Source organism: Seriola dumerili, unplaced genomic scaffold (assembly GCF_002260705.1).
Source record: "Seriola dumerili isolate Sdu_G_001 unplaced genomic scaffold, Sdu_1.0 BDQW01000052.1, whole genome shotgun sequence".
In the NCBI taxonomy this organism is placed as follows: domain Eukaryota; kingdom Metazoa; phylum Chordata; class Actinopteri; order Carangiformes; family Carangidae; genus Seriola; species Seriola dumerili.
Window position 1 is genome coordinate 2,821,701 of NW_019174307.1, and position 23,936 is coordinate 2,845,636.

The 23,936-nt window shown below is 39.1% G+C and overlaps 1 protein-coding gene across 1 annotated transcript; it reads right to left on the minus strand.

The window, feature by feature from the left end:
* Positions 1-58: 58 nt before the first annotated feature.
* LOC111218229 (carboxy-terminal domain RNA polymerase II polypeptide A small phosphatase 1-like) lies at positions 59-23,853 on the minus strand. Its single transcript, XM_022740422.1, has 7 exons — positions 23,499-23,853; positions 12,666-12,814; positions 8,248-8,349; positions 4,479-4,535; positions 3,536-3,628; positions 2,034-2,219; positions 59-1,819 (listed from the first exon to the last, which is right to left on the minus strand). Exons 1-7 carry the CDS (start codon positions 23,569-23,571, stop codon positions 1,691-1,693), a joined length of 789 nt encoding a protein of 262 aa, XP_022596143.1. The 5' UTR covers positions 23,572-23,853; the 3' UTR covers positions 59-1,690.
* Between the last annotated feature and the right edge of the window lie 83 nt (positions 23,854-23,936).

The window sequence follows — 23,936 nt, forward strand, 5'->3', positions numbered from 1 at the left end:
TGACCTGTTTCAATAAAACATGCTTTATTGATGCAAGGTAGAAATATATCTAGTTGTCTTTTTTTTTTCAATCTATACAATTTATCAGCAGCAATTTAAAAACTCACTTGACCAGTTTCTTTACTTGAGTCAAAATGTTAATACTCTGGTTGCATACAGTAAAAAAAAAAAAAAAAAAAAAAAAAAAAAAAAGTAAATCGTTATTCCAAGACAGGTTATGTTTTTCACGTATTGTCAAAGCATTTTCTTTAAAATCTCAAACTAATGTAAATACTCACACTGATGCAATCACACTGAAAGCCGCACACGCACACACACACACATACGAACATACACACTCGCTCCAGACCGAGGCAAAGTAAATCAGGGCTACAACATTTCTGGCACAAGTTTCCCCTATGAAACTGAATCTACAGATCGATAAGGCAGGACACTTGACTCCATTATTGTCTGACACAAAAAAAGCTCAAATTCAAGTTTACCGACAGGAGACATCAAAGTGTGCTTTCAAAATAAAAGGACAAACTTATCTGAGACGCCATAGCAGGTCACAACCTCCTCCTGCACACATAAACAGTATTGCATTACTGATGAGCCACACACTGTGGTGGGCAATTCAACTAAAACTCAAAAGATAAAATAACATTAGATAAAATAACATTAAAAATCTAATCAAAATGATTGTATGTACAAAAATAATGTCACCATTTCTGGAGTGGTACATCTGTGTATGAAAGGTCCTATCAGTCAGTCTATTAGTTCATCTTTAACTGTCCACTAAATCCTGACTTTTATAGTAGAAGTCTTATGTTGTGCTGAACCTAAAAGGGTTATTATGCATAATTAGATTGTATTAATATTAGAATATAATGATTAACCTTATCATTTATCGTAATGTGGTGAATGAGGACTACAATCAATGGCAGGGACTACTGGATGTCGTTTCTTTTCTACATGCTAAAGCTAAACCATAGAGTATATTCCTGGACCACAAACAGTAAGTGGACATTGTTTGAAGCATGTTAAAATGTGCAATTTGTAGTGAAATGTGTCACAAAATTATTAAACAGTTTTCCAGAGTTAATGATTGACTTTTCCTACATACACATTCTGCCAAAAAACAAAAAGGAAAAATAAACAAACACAACGAGCTTAATTAGATTCAAAGGACCATTTTCAATGACTTGTTATATTGTGTGTGAGAACTTCAAATACTGATCCAAATGCTACATCGCACTGACATAAAAATGATTGATGTGGTTCATTCGTAGAATGGCACTGAACATTTGTTCACACAGTCTAGGTTTACAGCACACTTACATAGGTCACTGCTGTCAACGACAACAACACTAGCTGTACTGAAAAAGATATCTACAGAGGTCATTTAATCTCATATTAATAAATCTGTATGTAGAATTACTAAAAAGAAAATCTGACACTGGGATTAAATAACTGTCAATGCTGAAGCACCAAACCCAGCTACAAGATTGATTGATTTATTGATTGATGATTAATTTTTACTTTTTATGTAATATACTATGAGAATATGAGATTAAATTAAAGGTTTTTTTTTTTTTTTGCAGTATGGTCCTTGTAGTGGGAAGCAGTGTGCAGCCTGTGGCCCACCAGCCTCCGTGGCCCCGTGACAACAGCCACTGGTGATTATTTTAATCCTAGTGCCCTGCCTCTGTTAACTTGAAGTCCTCTGCTGCTTGAGAATATCATAGATGTCATCCACTTTGCTTAGTCTCTCAAAGAAGGGGATAAGATCGAGGAGCTCAGTGTCTGACATGTCGTCAAACCAGGATGCTACAGGAACCTGCAGGTTTGAAAAAGCAGGATATGGTGGAATTAGACAAGCTTTTCAGTGCTCCGTAGAACTTAATACTATTTAACATTATTTCAATATTGTTCTATAAAACAGAGGAGCAATATTTTAGATTTCAGTGAATAACAGACAACTATTACATGTGCTTTAATCACATACATACTGTATCCCAGTGTATTCAGAGAAAGAAATATGAATGGCTTACTGCGTTGTCGGGATGGAAGATGTAGGACGCTGGGGAGTTGTCGATGATGATGACCTTGTTGAGGTCTCTTCCCAAACGGCTAAGGTCTTTTACGTAGTTCCCTTTGTGGAAGACACAGGACTCCCGGAAGAGACGGCTCCGGAAGGCCCCCCATTTGTCCAACAGGTCAGACACAGGATCTGCGTACTATAGTAGAGAAAAAAGTGAGGTTTATATGTTAATTTAAATGATGTTGTACATGACTTATGAGAGACAAATACTTTTCACTTAGAAGCAACTAAACAAACAGGCTTCTAAACTTCATAGCTTTCGTCATAGATTTTTGGATTAGAGATAAAATTGCATCAACTGTTTTTTTTGGCCACTTGAGGGCAATAGAAACAAGTTGTAAACACATCATTGACAGGTACGTACAAGCTGCAAGCTGAAATTGTGAGTTTATAAGCAAACAGCTGCATATTTACACCAGCAGACCGGCAGACACAAAGCAGCATTTGTAGTGATGTTTGTGTCTTCATCATCTGATGAAGGTAACTCCAGTATTGACCCTCTTTTGGCTCTGTGCTGGTCTCCGCTAACTCCTGAGTAAGTAGGTAGGTGGGTGGGTGAGTAGGTAGTGAGTTTTCCTTGTTGTTTCACTGAAAACAGTTGACAACTCTCAACTTATGAAAATAACTTTGGTGGGTAAGCAGAGGAGTAAAGCCTCTCTGTCGATATGCAAAACTATGACCTAGTTGTGCATATTGTCCATTAGTTTGTTAATGATGAATATCTATGATTTAAGGAGCCAAATAACCACATAAGATAAAAACGTAACACTTTTATACTTATCTAAACATAAAAAACATACACTATCTCATAAGGACCATAACTTTTAAATGTTTTATTTTTAAAATAAGCCCTTTAAACTTGAATATTATGGCCCACAGAGACCAACAGCCAACCTGCATCAAATTTCAAAGATATGTGTCTGCAGCATTCAAATATGGACATTTTCAAACATGCCAGGCAGAAGAGCAGCATTTTATTTCTGACACTATATCTCCAATGTACCCATGATACTGTCAAGCACTGCAGACAAACGTGGCAACTAATACGTTATCAGGCAGAGAGTGTGTGTGTGTGTGTGTGTGTGTGTGTGTGTGTGTGTGTGTGTGTGTGTGTGTGAGTCGGTGAGTAATGACTGACCATATGCTTCAGAAAGTTAAGGTAAGGCTAAGGTTAACACGGTTTGAAGTAAATGTTAGAGGTTAAAATGTCTGTGCTATTGCCTGACAGGTATCATAAATATATCTTTATGTGCGAGGGCGTATGTGGAAGGTCCCCTATAAATCACATGCAAAAATGAGACTGGGCTTCCAGTAATTCTAAACATAATGTTAATGAAACAACAGGTGAGTAGATTAGATTACAACAGTCTTCATCTGTGATGTACTATCCATCCTTCAGTTTGCAGTCAAACTTTAATAAAAAGTGGCATAGATTCAGAACAGCGGACACACCTTGGCTAAGCTTGCAGTGAACAGAACACACTCAAACAATTCTCCCATCCTCTTGAGGAATTCATCAACATGGGGTCTCTTTAACACATACACCTGGGTGAAGACACAAAAGACATAGGAGTATGAAATCCACAGCTGTTGTAACACATGAAACAAATGTATTGTCTGTCAATAACTATATTGCTATAATGCCATTAATTAGATACAAAGATTAGACAAAGTTGTAATATTCAAATTGAAACACACATGTAAGACTTTTCATCTACTTCCACTAAGATGCTGGCAGCCTTGTTTCTGAACCAAGTCATCCCGAATAGGCTTTCCCCACTTTAACAAGCCTATCCTGGATTACTTGAAACAGACCCAGGCCCTTTGGACATCAAAGCTCCTCTGTCTTCTGGGAGGCCCGGCACAACAAACTGTAGTTACCATTTACAGCCTGCAGGGAAAAAGTCACTGCCATCCCCCCAGCACCAATGAGCAGGGCATAACATGCGCCACGGACTGAGATTGATGGCCAGTGATTTCTGAGAAGCCTGCCAGGGCTTCCTCATTTCGTCAGGCCCCTGAAATAGCCACCTGCTGCTTGGAGCCATCAAGAGAGACGGCTACAGCACTGTCAAGGCTCGTCCATGTCAGATTTTCAAATTTTAATCCTGAGAGCTTATGAAGCAGCCTATTTTTCAGGTCAGAAAGGGCAATTTTTTGGTTACTGATATGTGGTGTCTATAGTGTAATAACAGTCAGTACTTATAAAATAGTGCCCTGTTATCATTCCTGTTTGCACAAATTTCTAAACAATCTTTGGAGCTTTTAGCAGGAAGCCTAGCAAGCCTATAACTTCCATAACTGGTGCTATATGCTTTAATACTCCAGTGACGTGATTGGGGCAGCACAGGAAGACAGTAAAGCTAAGAGTCAGTTAAGTACATAAAGTCTGTACCTGGTGAACTGTTCCATCAATTTCCACTGGAATGATAAAATCAGCATTGTTCACTGGCTGTTGAAAACAAAAGCAGATTGTTAATCACAAAAAACAGCAACATCTCCAGATTATCTTCAAGTAAAATCAACATTTTCTAGAGATGAGAGTGACGGCAGTAAATCAGTTGCATATGTGTCAAATAGACACGCAGACGGTACCTCAGACGCCACACTGTTCATAATATGACTCTCGTCACTTCCATCATTGAAATACAGACGCTACAGAAGGTGACAAGGCTCGTAAAAACACCTGATTTATTTCAGTAGTTCTCACACCTTAAATATGCTTCTCAAATGTTAGTATCACCCCAAGCCTGTCCTATATAAGGCATTACACCACAGACTAAACGGGTAAACTATGAGGTAAGGGAAGGGAGACAGACCAAGTTTAACATCAATCATAAACATAAAGTGTAAGTAAACATTCATAATTATCTTTCCATTATTTTACATTGAGCAGTCAGTGCAGCTCAGTGTGTGAGCTAATGGGCTGAACAACCTCCACAACACACTGACCCACTTCCACCCCACTTACATATATCACTGGTTTTATATGACATGTATCAGACCAAAGGTTTGAAATGTTTAATTTGTTAATAATAAGTTATTCTCAACTTTTAAATATTTATCCTAATAAAGATGATTATTCTCATTGCAACTGGACTATAATGTCCCTAACTGACTAAGTGAGTGATCATAGTTCCACCATTGTTCGGCCGAATGCCATGTGACTGAGTTGGAGTTTGCCCATCGGCCACAGCTCTTTCAAACCGAATTGGCATAAACAGTTTCTGTTAGGGGGCATTTATAGCCTGCAGTCTTGCCATCTTAGTGCATTTGTCACTAGATTTATTGACTTTTTTTTTTTCCAAAAAGGCACCTAGTGACAAATCTTGTGACTTTTTGGACAAACCTTGGCTACTTTCCATAGCAAGGAGATGGCAGTAACGCTTTCTCTCTGTGTCTGCTCTGTGCCGTGTGTGAGAGACTAAAAAAGAAAGATTTTCAGTCTCTTCTAACTTTATCTCAGAGTGATCATTTTACAAGTAAATATAGCAGAAATCATGGCACAGTCTTTAATGCATGTGTTTGGTGGTGATTTTGTCAACGACATTGTGGTTATAAAATCTGCAGCAGCTTGGAAATGGCTTGGAAGTTAACATATAGTCTTAATAGGCTACGTTTTAGTTACTATTTTAAACTTGTTGTTGCTTGTCTGACAGTGTGGTTGGATACAGTTTGAATACAATTTTTGAATTAGATGACTTGAGTATGATCAATTGATATCTGACTGTTTTCACATAATATTAAACATTTTCTGTTTGAACACCTTAAAAAATGAGTCACGCAGCACACTGGCTTTCCTTTGCCTTCCACATGCAACCACCTCTGTGTTACCTAATGCTATTTTTAGTATATGTGTCAAAGTAATAATGAGTTTTATTATCCACCTTGTGTTAAACATGGAGTTCACAAAGTCTGACCCTGTTTACACATAGCTCACAGCAATATCCAGTGACATCCTTTAGGACAGTCTGTGACCTGAGAAGGACTAAACACCACATGGCATTCATTACATAATTTGTCGTGACACAGGAGACTCAACTTTTGGCATTGATTACTTTGTTCACTGAATGCTACCATAAAAGGTATCAAACGAAACAAAAGGAAGCCAGTTATTTCTAGGAACAAAGAGAAACTCAGCTTCTGAAAGCATTAACGCTGATGGATACAAACTGTTATGAGTTATGTTGTGCAGATATTCTATTTAAAAAGGTGTGTATTTTAATTATTTATTATTCATCATGTAATTTTTCTTATATGGAGGGCACAATATTTATAAGTAAATAACTGAAGTTAGCATCGTATTCACAGGCTATTTTTGAAAGGAAATACTGCTTAATATGACTAATTTTGTGTTGTTAGTTTTAATTCCTGAAAATATGATTTTTTTTTTTTTTTTAAATTGGAAATCAGATGCTTTTTTGAGATCTCACGTGGTTTTCAGGATGCACAATGCAGGTGGGATCTGTATCGGGAAACCAGAGAGCCAATGAAATAAATAGTTAATGTATAAGTGGCATATGAGCCCAGTCCTTTAAGATAAAAATAAGTGCTCCTAAAAATATGCAACATGATATAGTGCATATCCTACTGCTATTTTGCCTACTTTTGCTTGGCAAGTACATTGTTTGCTTTGACAGTGATTATGGAAGCCTAATGGCAGATACTCAGCGAGAGAGTCCTTTTTAATTACTTGCAAAAAACGGCCTTTTAGGAATTTAAAAGTCAAGAGTATAAAAAAGGCTATAAAAATCATTTAGCTGAAATGAAACAAGCAAATAAGGAAACTTTTTTGGACAGAAGTTAGTTATTTTTTAAGATTCAAATATAACTTAATAAATAAATAAAAAAATATTAAATATTAGCAGTCTAGATTTTTTTTTGTGAGTGTATAATCTATACATAGGCAAAATTGGAAGTACCCCGCATGCTACACTATATATACATTCAGATGAAGTTTACTGTCACCTCAATACACGTGAGCTGAAAGGCTTTTGGACGCATTCAAACTGCCAGACTCCTTCAGACATGATGACGTCATAATTCTCAGTCTTTGACAGATACAGTTTTAATGAGAACTGCTTTTTACTCAAATGAGTCCATGAACATCTTAGTGTGAAAAATAATTATGGATGAAAGATATTTGCTTGTGTTTACAATGAAGGCAAGGCAAAGTGAACAACTGTTTATAACCGGCTCTTAATACAAACCAAATCTCACTGAGCTCTGTTATATTTCAGTGATGACAGACATGTTTCTCTACTGTAAACAGTTAAACATTCTGGAAAATACAGCTATTCTCTTTTTTGGCCAAGATTGATACCATTCTCAGGTCATGTTTGGTAAATATCAAGCTAGAGCAAGCAGCTGGTTAGCTCAAAACTAGGGGAAACAGTCTTACTCTGACGTTACAAAATCGATCTACCAGCACCTCTACCATGTTATACCTCTGTTCAAAAACCACAGAATAAAGACAACATGTTGTGTCTTATCATGTGCTGGATTATTTCTTGGTTGGGTGTAGTAACCTCCTGGAGTCTCCGCTATTTGTCTGGTAGCCTGATGGTGACTACACGACTCCAGGAAGTTACTGCTCCTGGCCAAGAAATAAACGACATGTGTCGTTTTGTTTGCCAAGTTGAAATAGAGTGGAAACCACACGCAACTGGCACTGGCACTGTGGCAATGAACAATGTCTACATCACAGCTCTTCCAGCTCAAGAGAAATGGTCATACTTACAATAATTATCTGTATTTATGACGTGAAAGAAAAAGATTTATACCTTTATAAATGGTTTATAGGAAAACCTTGCAATGTAATTGTGGGAGACAACATTGCATAAAGACCTGCCACTCAAACACTGCACACATATAAACAAATATTTTCACCAATACAAATACAATCCAATCAGAATAATCTGACTTGCACTATGATCACATAAATACTCTACACATAGTGGCTTTACAGTATCTGAATGGGTAGCACACACAGTGAGAGGAAAAGGACTTATTTCTTTTCATTTTAGAGAAACTGACCCTTAAATTATTATCAAAACATGTTTGATTAGGAATATAAGCATATGTAATGATGTCTTCACACAGTAAAGTTATACAGTATATACTGTACATAACTATAAGAAATTAGGTCACACAGGCCAACTTACCTTAAATGAACTATGCACTAATGTTTCATCCAAATCAATGACCACACAGATCTTCCCTGCGTCATTCGATTTCATCCGTGGGAGCAATGGTTTTGCAGGAACCTGAAGACAAGCAGACAGTTTAAGACCTAAAGCTCATGTATGGCAAATGTTGCCCCTAATCAAAAAGCTCTTTTAGCTTTCAAATCCACAATATGAGCAGCAGCTACAGCTTACAGTTCCTTTAAACATAAGAAATTACCATCTCGAGATGTTGTGCAGGACATACTGATAATTGTGTTTTTCTGTGTTGTGTTTCTTGTCATGTAAGAGACTGGATTGTGTTATGGTGTTTCAGTGAGGGGTTACAGGAAACCTGGGATGCTACAGCTGCTGCCACGTTGATGGAGCATGTTAATATCACCATACCGTGTCTCATCCCTCAACAAGTGGTCAGAGATAGGTGTTTGTTAGTGTGATTCTGATTCTAAAAACACGCTGGCATGACTGTAGCGGCTGCCTGTAACACTAGCGCATGTGTTGGTTCGTGTAGAGTGAGCTGCCACGTGATGATAATGGCAGAGCTGAGAGTTTGACACAGATACCACACAATCTGCCAAGTTAAAACGTCCTGTAACTTATTCCCTGCCATAGTTGACAGTACAGTCTTAATGATATAAAAATAGAACAGCAGCACTGGGAGCAGATTTACCTCGATTCTGGGATAATTTAAAGTTTCAGCCAAACTTCTGAAAACTCAAAATCAATCTCATTCAGACCTTAACAGTTAAGGTGCGACAACTTATAATACCTGCTCTATCGGTGGAATGCAGTACTCGCATTCACAAGTCCAAGAGGATTCATCGTCACTCTGCTCCTCTTCTGAATCCCTGCTTTGTTCAGAGTCGCCGTTTCCCTCAGTCTGTGCATCCGGTCCCTTGATTTTGGTGTGTTCTGAGAGAACGCTGTGAATAATATCTAGAGGAGGTCTTATTTCATTTAACTCAGAGTCATCATCTGGTTCTGGAGTTTGTTCATTGTTCCCAGCAGAGCAGCTGGCTGAGGTCTCACTCAGTTCAATAACTTCAGTAATCCCGAATCTGACTGATTTGCTCTCCACTGAGCAAACTCCAGGGGCCTGTGACTCAGTCTCTTCACTAGAAGCATCCCCACTAACTTTTCCATTGATTGTCCGATCGTACGATATTCTTTCAAGTCCTTTCAGGGCTTGTTTAATAGATGACTGAACGCTTTTAATCTGATACGCATGGTAATCCTCAACACCTGGTTCACACGCCTCTCCATTATCTTCATTATCTACGAGTGACCAATATGGCTCCATTTCTGAACATTCAATAAATTCTTTATCTTCAGGCTCATCCTTTTTGTGATCAATAACAGTTGTCTGTATGTGATCAGTTGTAGAGGTACCGTCACTAAGAGATTGATGACTCTGGGCATTGTAGATCTCGTCTTCATAAGCATCACCTTCAACAGAGATGTCCTCGGCACATGGTGCACACATTCTCTCCTCTTTACCAGGAGGCCGGCAGACCTCAGCTTCTTCTTCATTACAGATTTCAGATGTACAAGTTTCTCCATCAAAAGTGTCCTCATCTTCCTCTGCTTCTTCGTAATCCTCTGCATAAAGTGCATGGGCTTCACACTCGTCGTCTTCAACTTCTGCCAAACCTGATTCTGAATCTATGATCCAGTCTTCAGGTTTTTTCTCTGACTCACAATCCTCTCCGGTGGTTGCGTCTGCTACCTCTTCACATGCTTCTTCAGGACATACATCAAAACATACATCGGCTTCCTGTACATCAATTCCCTTATTGATTTCTTCAAATGTACAGATATTTTTGGCTCTATGTTTCTGTGCTTCTTCAAGATACAGGCACTCGTGTATATCTCCGCCATCAAAGCAGGAGATGTAACGTTGCTTTTGTGCAAACGCGTGTCCGTAACAGTCAGCTCTGTCAAATAAATCAAAGTAATCCTCAATGACAATATCAACAGTGGGCGTTTTCTTTTTATCCTCATCGCTTTCGTCAGGATGGCTTTGTTCGATTTCTTCATCTTCTTCAAAAGATTCCCACTGCGTCTGCTCATCACTTGAATCTTCCTGAGCTTCCTTTTCAGATTCCCCGGACGAGTCAGAGCAGAGATCTGAGGGGATACTGCCATCAGGACAAGTCTTAAAGGACTTGGTTTCAATAGAGGAGCAATCTGAGGCGCCATCTTCTTCAGTGCAAAACTCTGAGCAGTCAGAGGTTTTGTCGGAGGTTTCACATTGTTGATTTGTCTCATACTCTTCGCTCGTTTCAACGTCATCATTTCCACAAATCTCACAGTGATCTGTGGACATGTCTAATGCAGTAGCTGTCTGAGGGTGTTCTTCAGTGTCCAGGTATCTCTCACAGTATTCACTGGTAAAGCTAACATGTTCGCTGTCATCAAAGTGAACGGGTGTGTTGAAATGTGAGGAATTTACATCTTCTGAAGGTCTGCAAGACTCTTCATCACTGGCCTCTGTTTCATTTTGTTCAGAAGAATAGCTCTCTTCATCATCATCATCATCATCATCATCATCATCATTTGTGCACTCAGTTTGTTTCTGAATTTCGTCATACTCACAAAGTCCAGTGTCACAGTCCAGTAAGTCCACTAAGTCAGTGATATTAGGTGAGAAACCAGTCGTTTCACATTGTTCAGAGTCCTCTGTTGATGTGTCTGCTTCAGAGTCACTCTGCTGATCAGAGGGCTCGTACAACTCGAGCTGGTCTGTGCTTTCTGGTATGAAATCAGACATTTCACACAATCCAAAACTGCCACAGTTCATTGACAATTTATCTGGCTCAAAGTCAAAAGACTCAAACTGCTGACCAGAGGGCTTACATTGTTGAAATAAGTGGAGGTGTTCTACACAGCAAGGACAACATTTGGAAGCTAAGCTATGATTAGCACTAAGCTCAGAGGACTTGCAAGGTTTAAAACACTCACAGTGTTGAACACATTCGTCAAATGGTTGGCTTAACCCCGAAGTGTCACATTTATCGAGGGTCTGGTCGGATTCAAAAAATCCTTCACTTGCTGAATATTGCTCAAAGCTATCAGCATGTCCATTGCAATATGTACATTCAGTCTCATCTCTATTCATGTTGCAGTGCTCCATGCATAGGAAAGAAGAGTCCATTTCTCTGCTGACAGTTTGCTCAGTGTATTCCACGAGGACCTTTAAGCCAAGTCCAGCACTTCCCTTTGAAGGGTTGGTTAAATCTGCAGCTTGTTCTGCAAGCATGGCTTCAGCTGGTTCTCCTTCTCCAGAGACTTTAGCTGGCTCAGAGTTTTCCAAATACATTGTGAAATTATCTCTCAGTCTGGACTATGTTTGTTCAAAGTTTACACTCCATGCATTAGGTCAGGATCTTGTTGGCGCTCAGGAACCTGCAGAGTCCAAGTCCAAACAAGTGGCAGCACACTGAAGGGTCCATTCAGAGTGGATATGCAAACGACTGGTGGGGGGAGTCACTGAGACCACAGCCAGCCTGAGAGTAACAGCAACAGGAGCAGCATGCACGATGACATGACAGGTTGTCACAACCAAAACTGAGACTAGCACTTGACTCGACCCCCCTTTGCCAGAGACCAAGCAATTTATTTTGGGGGCTTGGAAAGACGTGACAAATAACTTCTGGAATATCAAATCTCTATAAAAGGCTGAACTAAGGCATAAATCTGAAACTGACACCTGAGAACATCTTGACCACTTGATCTCCAGACCTTAACTGCCAAACGCCAAGTTGTTTTCCAAGAATACACTCATACCATAGCAGGTATTGTCAATTGTCCAAAAAATTACATGTAAAGGATTAGCAGTCAGTCATTGGTGTATCAACCACGATCTTAGCATATGTAAACATCTTAACCATTCACATTTATTCATATTCAAACATCCTCCACACAGAAATTCTCTACTTATTAAATGATAAATTAACTAATAATCGATCAGTTATCAGCTTCTATAATTACTTTAATCACTCCTGATGCCAGATCTGCATTATGGTTTTCTGCTGTAAGCCAAAGGGAGTCTCCACTGCACCAACTATGTGCCTTATTTGTGGCAGCAGCTGTTTTTGGACTGATCTGGTCAGAGTCACGCTTCTGTAGCATTTACACCATTTCTACACTTCTTGTAACTCCTAGTCATCTTGATTGATGTCTGAACACTGAGTCCTCTGCAATACAGCCGTACGTTACCTCTTAGCAAAGGAAAGACGAGTAAACATGAATAGCTTTGAGCCAAGAAAACATGTGTTTCACACATCACACAGCTGTCAATCACACGGACCACATGCTGCTCAAAAGACGATGGAGAGGAGGGTGAGAGAAAGCAGGGATCACAAGGATTAGAGAGGGATGTTGAGAAATGAACTTACTTTTGACAGAGTCCCATTTTCTTCTACCAATAAGGGGGCATTGTTTTTTACTGGAGGTGGCTCTGTTTCTCTGCGACACAGACAGCAGAAGAGACTGTGGAAAAGGCCTCTGCTGCGAGGCTTCTGTGAGGGGGAAACTTCATTGGCACCTGGAACAGAGTGAGAGGGAAAGAAATTATATAAGGGGCGATGCTCATATCGTACTGACTGAAACTGATACCATTTCTCTTCGTCTTTTTCACTTTAAAATCTGTAAACCTTGCTAACATTATCATTGGTATCATTCTTCAGTGTGTACGCTAACATCAGGCTGTAACACACATCACAGGTGGGATCAACTCAATTGTAACGGTATTGTTTTTTATGCAATTACAGTGATATTCCATCAGTTACTAAGAAATACTACGTATTGTGTTTTAGTTAGATCTGTGTGGGACACGATCCACTTCATGACATAAGTATTGGCGCCGATGCTCGTCCAGAGTATCTGATCTGTGTACCGCTGTGGTGTCAGCAGGACGCCTGCTGTGTTCTGTCGTGTTGTGTAGTGCCTGGGCACGGCTATTTCAGTTGCATAGCAAAAGGTTAAAAGATATTGCATAAGAACGCATATGTGTACATTGCAGCCCCAAAAATAGTCAGATGAAGACATGCTGTTTCATTTCTGGTGTGTAATTTGTTTTAAAACACAAGGATTTGCTTGAAATGATCATGATCATGATTTGTTTTCCTATAGGATGCACAATGCCTCACAGGGCACATATTTAAACATGGCAACAACAAAATTTTTTTTAATTTATTTATTCATAAGTATTTCACACATTTTACCAATTTTTTTGTGATAAACCTGAAAAACAAAAACAAATCTCAAAAATGTTATTACTGTTTTTAAAGAAGACATCTTGCTTTGTTGATCTGCATATAATAGTGTCTTGTCATAAAAGCTGTAACATGTGTTGTTACATGTATCGTAGATACTACGATTGATTTGCAACATTCACCATTAAGACCTGAAACATGTTCCAAATATAAGCAAAACAAAACTTAAGGTTATAATTGATACACACTGCATTTGCTTACTTTGTATTTAGATTCTTTTTTATTTTTCAAAATATGTATATGTTTTGCATATACAATATATGCAATACATATTTTGGTTGCACATACAAGCTATGGCAATGCCACATACAAAATGTATTTCATACTATCTTGCATTCTGTCTTAACATCACTAACCCGTGTAACAACAGCTACTGGCACACACAAGTGGTCGAAAAACATCCCATCAGCTGGTGTCAGAGTGATGAAAGCCGGTACTTACAAAGAAAGAAAAAGCTGAGCCCTGATGAGCAGTCAGAGCTGTCAGCTAAGACATTAGCATGCCGCTCACACAAGACTAAATCTGGTGCCCCAGTATGGGGCATACTGTATCATGGACCTGTCAAGCTGCTTTGGGTGTAAATGTGGTATGATTGAACAAGTTGCACTGATGGGTTCCCTTACTGAGCAGTCAACACATGGAGGAGCGGTAAGTGGATACAAACCAGCTTTGAATGATACTGGATGCAACATCAAATCAGACTGTCCATACTGAGTTCTTGTGTTATTTATCATCGTTTGTCATCTAAAGTAACTTTAAGGACAAACATCCAATTGAAGCAACAAAACTTTAAAGGAATTGTTGAGGATTTGATGCTTGTGTGACAGTGAGCAAAACAATCTTTAGATATACAGTAAGTATAAGTGGAGCAGAATGAGCAACTTGATGTCATCACCTTGGGCTTTAAGAAATTTCAGTCATTAGTTGCAGCCTTATACTGGATGTTTACTCACAGATATTGTGACTGCGATATGAGTCACGATTATTGTTGAAATGGTCATTTTTTCATTTCACTTGATGATTTTTGTTTGGGTCTGTACCAAACAAGTATGTTCCCTTACATTTGGAGAATGTGATTTGGGGGCCAAGACATCTCTGCAGCACCCCAATGGTTCATTCATGGTTTGTTGTGGCACATTTTACCTTTATCAAAAAATTGCAGATTTGGATATTGCACTTGCAATGTCCAAAGATTAACTGTGCAGCCATAGTTTGCTGTTCATCTGGATGTGTAAAACCATCTGGTTTTATGAAGCTCATTATAGGTTGCAGGAACAAATTTAAAGCCTAAATGTTTCTGTGCACAACACAAATAAGTGTTGTGATACTGACTACCACAATAACTGAAAAACCTTTATCTAATATAGGAATGTTGTAAACAAGAAATACATTATTAAAGGAATCATTTAAATTGCTTAAATTCCACTTAATTTAGAAACTATTTACTTATTATTGACAAAAAACTGATTCTGTACATAATAAGTGTGTTTGTGCCATTTTATATGACAAGATATGGTATGATAACTTTAAATACAAAGAGAAAAACTAAATATGGACATATTATAACAATTCAATTACATTATACATTTATCAATGACTATCTCAAAACAACATACAAAAAGAAATGGCAAAGGTAACTCTAAATAAACTACACAAACAAAAACTAAAACTGTCTTCATATGAACTTTTCTATTTGGCCCAGTTTCATCTTCGTCTCTGAACACGTGTGACCTACTTTTGAGTGTTATTCCCTATGGCTTTGGCCTGTTGACTGCTTCATTCAGCTGGAGTTTAAAGTGGACAAAGCCACTAGAGAGTGGTCATTACTGCCTGAGCATGCTTGTTGGGACATACCTCTCTTGGTCCCAAGATGAACGTTTTGTGTGCAAACACGTGTGAGGGAACTGGGCAGGTGAAGCTTGTAGTGTTAAAAAACATCACGCTGCCCAGTGCATTACCACATTACACATCAGAGCACTTAAAATAGCCGGGGAGAGCAGCTGCTTACAGAGGTTCGTGATGAGATTCTCTGTATGGGTGTATATATAGTGCCACATACTAACACCAGGCCATAAACAGTCACAAACAAAACCTTGTTGTCCTACATACAAACCATGGCAGGAAATGGCGAAGCAGTGTGTTTACACTGCACAGAAATGCTTGAGTGCATGCACAGAAAAATGAACTAAATTAAACCACTGACACTGTATACTCTGCAACATCGTGTCATTTCCAAAGCTTACCAACGATCATGTCTACATTGCAAATGTCAACATAAACAGAATGCCAGGCTGCACACACAGACAGCACTGGCTCCTGAGGTCCCTAAGGTCCAAAACCAAAGTACAATTTAGGTTTCCTTTTGATTTCTATCATTAATAAAGACAGATAATCCTCCAACAGATCAGTCAAACTGTACAATTAAAAGGAACAGCTCCTTTTATGTCAAGTTATTTGCATAAGAACCATGTGAGAGGGAAAATAAAATTCAACTAAATAACAACTCCAGAACTGATATAAACCTTCAGGTTGCCAGAGTGAAGGAAACATAAAAGTAAAGTATAGTGAGACGAATGGTAAAGAATAGGGACATGGTTTATTAGTGCACAGCCGTGCTAGTGGTTCTGCCAGGCTATACTGCACAGGTACAGTGGTGTTTTAGGCTACATGCTAATGCCAGCATCACAATACTAAATCTGACAATGATTTTTGCAGATGTCTAGTCAGAAACCCAAATACTAGACAAATGAAGATTTTGACCTGATGATAGCACTAGAAGAACCACGGCCTTCATTTTCATCTCAACTCAGCTACACACCTGACAAAGTGACAAAGTTTCATGACTGTCACCATGACAACGTCAAAGCCGTGCAAGATGCAAACAGACAGACAGATCTATAAAGACCTGCCAAAGTACTCAAAACCACCTCTGTGGTAGTTCCTGCTACAGTAGGTGGCACCAGGACCACATTTTGCCATTAACATTGATGATGATTGATGGGTTACAGACAAATTAAGATATGTTAAAAACAAAAAAGCTATGAAACTTACACAACACTGCTGCTTTCTGGTATGGTGATGTGGGGATGCACCTGTTGTGGTATTGGTCACTGGCTAATAGATTTGCATGCATTTAAAACTTTCATTTCTTCTACATGTATATCAAGCCATGTCTAATAGTTTAGTTTACATTAATTAAAAGTGTTATGTTTATGCAGCACACAGCTTATGCAGCATTGTGTGTTTTTTTTTGTTTTTTTTTACTGAGCAGCCCCATGTTACGTGTTGGGGTCAGATCCTGACCTGCAGGTGAGTCACATACATGGCATGCTGGACCAAGGACAATGGTATAGTATTATTTTAACGCTGACACTTGACTTGTATTTCAGGGCTACTGTTACAACTGCGGCCGTATAGTATTATTTCGTTGTATGTGTTCTCTTTGTGTTGTGACAGGTGGTGTGATCATGATGTATGCAAATGTAGGTGTGTCGGAACCAGACGGTGATTGGGGCGCAGCTTTCACAGTGGCAGCTGATTGGCTCTTGTCCTGGCCACCAGGATTTAAAGAGCAAGATGGCGCTGAGTAGCTAGAGGGGAGAACCTCTTCTTTTGCCAGTCCCAACCAGCCACATTTGTCATCATGGCCATACGTCTTTTTTCTTTCTGAACACCGTTTCTCCTGTTTTGTTAGACAGGGAGCTTGGTTGATGTATTTTGGTTTTGGTTATCTTTAGGAAAGTTATGTTTTGTTATCAGGTAGACCTCTTTTGTTTGTTATTTTGTCCAGCCTTAAGTTATAATTTCCTAATTTCTGTAAATAAAGACTCCCATTGATAAATTTAGTAATTCATTTTTGTGGCTACTTGGGACTCGGGGAAGATGGGGTATTCAAGTTGTGTCCTGGCCACCCCTAGACGGGACATAACACTACACATTGATCATAGTCCTCTGCATCCAGATTTTAACCAGCAGTGGGGAGATTACAAAAACAATTCAGCCAAATGTAACAAAAGCAACCATAACATACAGGTAAACTGTTTGATACTGCAGCAGATTTAAAAAAAAAATACAAGCTAAGTGTTTTGTCATTTCATTAATCATTTATCACATTATTGGGATTGCAGCTAAATTTCCTCATTGCACTTCATTTGCTTCTTGTTAAATCAGGATTACATTAATAATTAGGAGGTGGGAATGAGTAAGAAGCAAACTGTACTCCAACATTCCTCACACCTCCCTGTGCGAGAGGCTCAGACACTGATAATGAGGTTACAGCATTTCCAAGGGGCAGCAACGACCTCACGCTACATCAGTATGTTTTAGCCTGCTTAGTTGAAAGTAGGCTTATCTGGGACTCTTTCAGGCTAGGCATGCCTGTGTACTTGGCTGCTTCTATTCCTATCCAGACACAGAAAGAATGAGGCCTCCCACGACCGACTTTCCGCCACTTTGACACCCGATATTCTGTTACAATCTGACAACTTGCTTCACACCCCTGCAGAGCAAATGGTATGGCAGGTTCATGGTGGCCAAGACAGTCTTAGGTCAGGTCAGCTCAAGGTTTAAACATTTTTTGCATCTGAAAATATTCTGTTTACAGACTCTCCCAAGTCATGACAAACAAGATCAACACAGTACTTTGATACAGCCAAATTTCCAAATGCCAAAATTTTACATGTCCAAGCTGCAGCTCTGCTAAAATCCTGATTTTATAACGTCACCTAACATAATCACTATAAGCATAAGTTAAAGACAACAGGTGTGCTATGATTTCAGCTATATTTACTTGTAAAATGATCACTCAGAGAGAAAGTTAGAAGCAACAGTATATCTTTCTTATTTTGTCTCTCACAGCGCACACCCTCCGTCTGGGCAACAAAACTGCTGCCTAGCTCGAGAGAGAGGTGTGCTCTTTAGAACAAATGTCTCTAAATCTATCCGCAAAAGCGCTACGTTAGCAACACTACAGGCTGTAAACGCCCCCTAACAGAAACTGTTTGTGCCAATTAATTTTGAAAGCAACGGTCAATGTGCAAACTCCACGAGATGTAGCAGTTGGCTGACCAATGGTGGAACTTTATCACCCAGTCAGTCACAGACATTCACATTTATAGGGCTGGCCCTGATGTAGTTACTATATGTGGTTTGATGGTGCAGAAAATGATCACTGAAAAGAATATAAACTAGAAATATACAGTGGGGTCTAAAAGTCCGAGACCACATTGAAAATCTCTTCATATTTTCATGCAAGCCTGAAAATAATCAAATGGTTTGAGGATTCAGAAACATTTAAAAACCCAACCTAACCCAAACACAAGAAGTTATCTCATGTAAAATGAAGAAGAAATATTTAAGAATTTGCACTGTTTCTAGGTTAGCAATAACATTTAAGCAAATTCGGGGCATTGACCATCTTTACTCCTTTGTATACAAAGTCAGATTTCCTTAAATTGTATCCCTTCCACTGAGGCATGCATTCAGGTGACACTCAGGTGGATTTGATTTACTCAACAGAGGCTCGTTCAAGTAACTCAACTTGCAGCCAGTGTTCATCTGTTATAAATCAGGCTGTGCCTAGATTTCCCAGCAGGTCATTGCTCACTAAGTACCACTGTGATGGTGATAGATTGCAGGTTTCAGTGCATGGAGTTCTAAAATGCTTTGCAGAAACTGAATCAGACTTATCCAGAGCACAATCAGGCAGACCAAACGTGACCACACCATCAGCAAATCAACATATCAAGTGTTAGTTCCCTGAGAGAAAGAAAAGAAACTTCTTTACAGATACAGAATTTGGTAAGTAAAGAGCACAAGACTCCAATCAGCAGAAGTATCATCAAAGAAGGCTGTCTTGTAGTGGTCTGTAGCAGTTTATAAACCACTTTTCAGGAGAGGAAACAATGCCAAATGCTTGGGGTGGGGTAAGAAATATCAGCATTTCACAAGGATGACTGGAAAAAAAGTTATATTTTCTGATCAATTCAAGTTTGAGATTCATGGCAGTAACAGAAAGATGTATCTAAGGAGATGAACAGGGGAGAGAATAATACTACAGTGTATCAAACCCACAGTAAAACATGATGGTGGAAATATTCAAGTCTGCCGGTCTTTCTCCTACTCTGGGGTTACACCTGCACCAAATTGACAACACACTGACCAAGGAGAAGTATCACTCCATTCTTCAGAGACATGCCGCACTCTCTGGTTTTCATCTTTGTGGAGAATAATTCATACTGCAGTAAGATAATGACCCCGGTGACCTCAAACACAGCTCAAAGAAGACCAAATTAGACCAAGCAGTCCTGACTGTCATGGCCTCACCACAGTCACCTGAACTCAGCCCCACTGAACATTTATGAGGGAACTTGAAGAGTGAGAAAGCCAAGCGTTCTTTGGAACATTGTCAGATCATGCTGGGATAAAGTGGGTCACCAGGTTATGAAGCGAACACTACAGATATTCTGAAATTAATGTACATTTTGAGATGCAGTTTTTCACTCTAATTGTGAACCTGATATGTTTGATCTTTTGTAATTAAAAAAAATTGTATTACATTTAAAACAAATGCAAAATAGACATATCTTGACTCATGGTCAGACTCTTGGACCCTACTGTACATTAATAGCAGTGTTATCATGCCCATAAAACTGCAGGATGCAGAGGTGACATGAGATAAATATGCAACCAAACATAAAAAGAAACATCAAGGAACAGTGCTGTTTCCAAGAATCAAACAAGCAAAGACTATGCAAGAAATTTTGGCAGGAAGTTTCATAGTTTAAGGATTCATGATGCCCCCATTTGGCTGCAGCAACTCGTGAAACTAAAGAAGTGCTGAGGACAACTCCCCCTTTCCTTTTTCTTTGGTCCCTCAATTCTGGATGGCAGCCATGTTTTGGACTCATGACCTCCTGGCCAAGAGAATGTAATCTGAGACCAGGCTTGAGTTGGCTTGTAGTAGTAAACTGGAGAGTACTGCCACCTCCTGGCTGGACTCAGCTTTACAAGGGGTAACAGCAGACACAATGCACAGTGATGCACAGTTAAACACCAGCTAGAGTTATTTCTTAATCCCACTTTCCCTCAGGTAATGCGTTGAAGTATTGTTTAGCTCATTTAAATAATTACTTGATAATTATTAAATCAGTTCATTTACATTATATTGATAAAAGGGAATGCCATGGCACGAGGGTGGTATGATTAAACATTTGATTACAAGTTCATTACCTCATTTGTCAATCTTATCTCTTCAAGTACATGACTAGAGCCACAGAAACAGTTTGATATCTAGCTACTTTTTAATAAAACTGACACTTACTAGTCTTTGCTAAATGAAAAGACCTGGCAAGTCTATCAACCCCTCACTAGTGCACAGTGTTTATTTGAGGCATGACTCTTTCTTTGTCCCTAGTTTAAGCATTTCAAACTTACAACCCCTCAATTACTGAAATAATTCTAGATGTTAATGTCATAAAGCTAGGTTTAATACTGTAAACATGCACAATATTGATCCCAGTTGGGTAATTTTTTCCTTATTTTCCTCCTGCACTTTAGCTAACAGCAGGCAACCAGCAGCCAACTGTCATTCAGAGGCCAAAGCCTTGGTCAGGAGCAATAGCAGGCATATTTCTAATGTTTAACCTTCATGCTTTTTGCAGTGCGAGGAAGCCAAAGCACACAAACAAAAGCTAACACAAGCAGCTGAGCTTTGTAAGGACACAATGCTTCACCACAGAGCCACCATGCCAGCCTTCAGGCCTACTTCAAGGTGATACAAAAGTATGATAATTAGAAGTATTAGACAATAATCAAAGAATTTGCTCTGTATTACTCCCACAACAGTTAGAAAGGTTAGATTTTATCAGCAATTGCTTCTCAACAGGTTTGTTGTGTTAGTGTGGCCCTTTTTTGGTCATGAAATTCCCAGTCTGTTTGTGAATAGAGCTCTTGTTGGTGCTGGTTATCTTGATGCCCAGAGTGAACTCTCAATCACAGACTTTATAGGCATTTGACTTGTATTTATGTTACCAGCATTAATAAAACTCTAGAATCACTTGGTCCGGAGAAAACTGAATCAACATTTCTGACGAAGACTCTTGAATCATTTTCAGGCTCAAACAGGAATATATGAGATGTTACCTATAAGCTATCTGTACTAATTATCATATATATGTCACCTAATAAGTAACAATAAAAGTATCTGACTCAATAATCCAGTTTTGTTCAACAATGTACTGCAGAATATAAAACAGTCCACTCAAAAGCTCAATGCATTTCCCGAAGCCAAACTCCACAGAATAAATATAGTATATAAATGTGATGTTAAGTGAAGCTGCGTTTTTGAGAATTAATCAGGGATGATGATAAAGCTGACCATGAGTCCGGGTTTGTCTTGATAGCTGCTAACACTGGAGGGGATTAGTCTTTCTTTTCCTCCTGCAGGTCATGTTCATTCAGCAGACACCAGAACAGTGTTTTGTTGCTTGATAACATCAATGATTTCTCTGTGAGTGTGTAGCTCAGTGCCACAAACACTGGTTAATAGAAATGTCCTTTTGTGAGAATAACAGACTAATTGTATTTTTGAGCTCCTAAACTTAGACACAGTTATATGCAAAGGTTTGGGCACCCTACAAAGTCAGTACTTAGCAACACTCTCTTTGCCAACTGTTAAGCATGGTGGAAGAAATATTCTGCTTTGGGGTTGGGTGGCAGCGAGTCTTACCAGAAACACTGCACCGATAGAGGGAAGAATTAATTTCTACTAAATATCAGCAAATTCTGGGTGGAAAGAAAAGTGAAACTGAAAAGAGACTGGCCTCGACACAGGACAATGATCCAAAGCAGACCTCTAATCCACCATGAACTACTTCAACTACTTGAAGCTTGAGGAATGACCCTCACTGTCCCCTGACCTGAAAGTCAAAGAAAATCTGTGGGCAGCCTGAGAACTTTAAGTGATCTGCGAGGAAGAGAAAGAATGAGTGGAAATTCCTAAAAGAAGAATTTAAAGCCTCTTAAAACCTCTCTAGCTGCAACACACAGTGTGTGCAAGCTGTAATATCTGCCAAAGGCAGGGTTAATAAATACTGACTTAGTATGGCGCCCACGCTTTTGCAAATGCCACAATTACTATAAAATGTTATGCTATCAGTGCATTAACAACTGGAAAATGTTTTTAATTTAATGTCTGTTTGCTGCAGGGGTTATATTTACTTCTTTTCATTTAAAAAGTCAACAAAATATGTCATTTACCCAGGGGTGCCCATACATACAACTGTATATGCCATGTTTGAAGCACCTATTGACCCAGAGCTACTGACAATAACAGTAAACAGTAAGAAGATATGAAGAGCCACTGCTGAGACAGACTAATGAGTTAACATTGGCTGTGCTTTCTATGAGTTACCCATGATCAGATCACTATGTGGCCATTTTGTAAAAAAAATACATCCCTGGGAAAACTAGAAGAGATTTTAAAAAAAGGAGCTGAAGCAGCTCAACATCCAAAACAATGACAGTGTCAACTGTCAGTGCCTGTGACCCCGCCCCCTTTGAAGCTACACATTGTTTCTGATGTTAAACTCACTTTCTGCATAAAAACTATGCGGAAGACACTTAAATTAGTCACTTTCTGCTTCAGAGGCTTGTTCAAATCCAATCTCCTGCCTTATTGGATTCATAAATTTTGAACAAAAAGCCACTGTCCGTGCCCATGGCCTACTCACAAGGCTAAACCGGTAAACTCACTCAAAGCGAGTCAACATGTTGAACAGGACTTCGAGGTTTTCATAAGCATTTCTCAACAGGAGAAAACAGTGTCTTAGCTCGTCCAGAGAGCAACAGTAGACTTTTCTGACACCTCGTTGCCCTAAAAAACACCGCTGTCTGGTGTCCCGGTGACTTTGTCATGCGCAGCTGAATAGTTCAGAAAACTTTTCCCAAACTCACCTTCCTCACGGCAAGTCGCATTTTCCTCCTCCTCTCTGGTTACTTGCGTGATTATCGACGGCGAATGGTCCATTAGGTCCGTCACTCACAGACAAGCACGTTATCAATGTAGAAAAATTACTTCGAGGAGTTATGGCAAAAAATAAATATATTTTGCCACTCCCTGTCTGCAAACGCGCATACTGAGCGTAAAATTAAAGAAACGCTTTAAACGACAGAAAAGCGTTCAAAAGAAATCATACTGGTCCAAACTTCCCTAAAATGCAAAGGTAACTGTTTAAAAAAAGTTATTTCTAAAAGTTGTAACGTTGTACAAGTTCATCAATTTGACCATGCTAACATGGAACTTGACGGTTTCAAGGAAGCCCCATTCTTAAAGCCACAATGCAGGATATGAAGCTTTTTACAAGCTGTTGAACTATACGAGTAACCGTACAG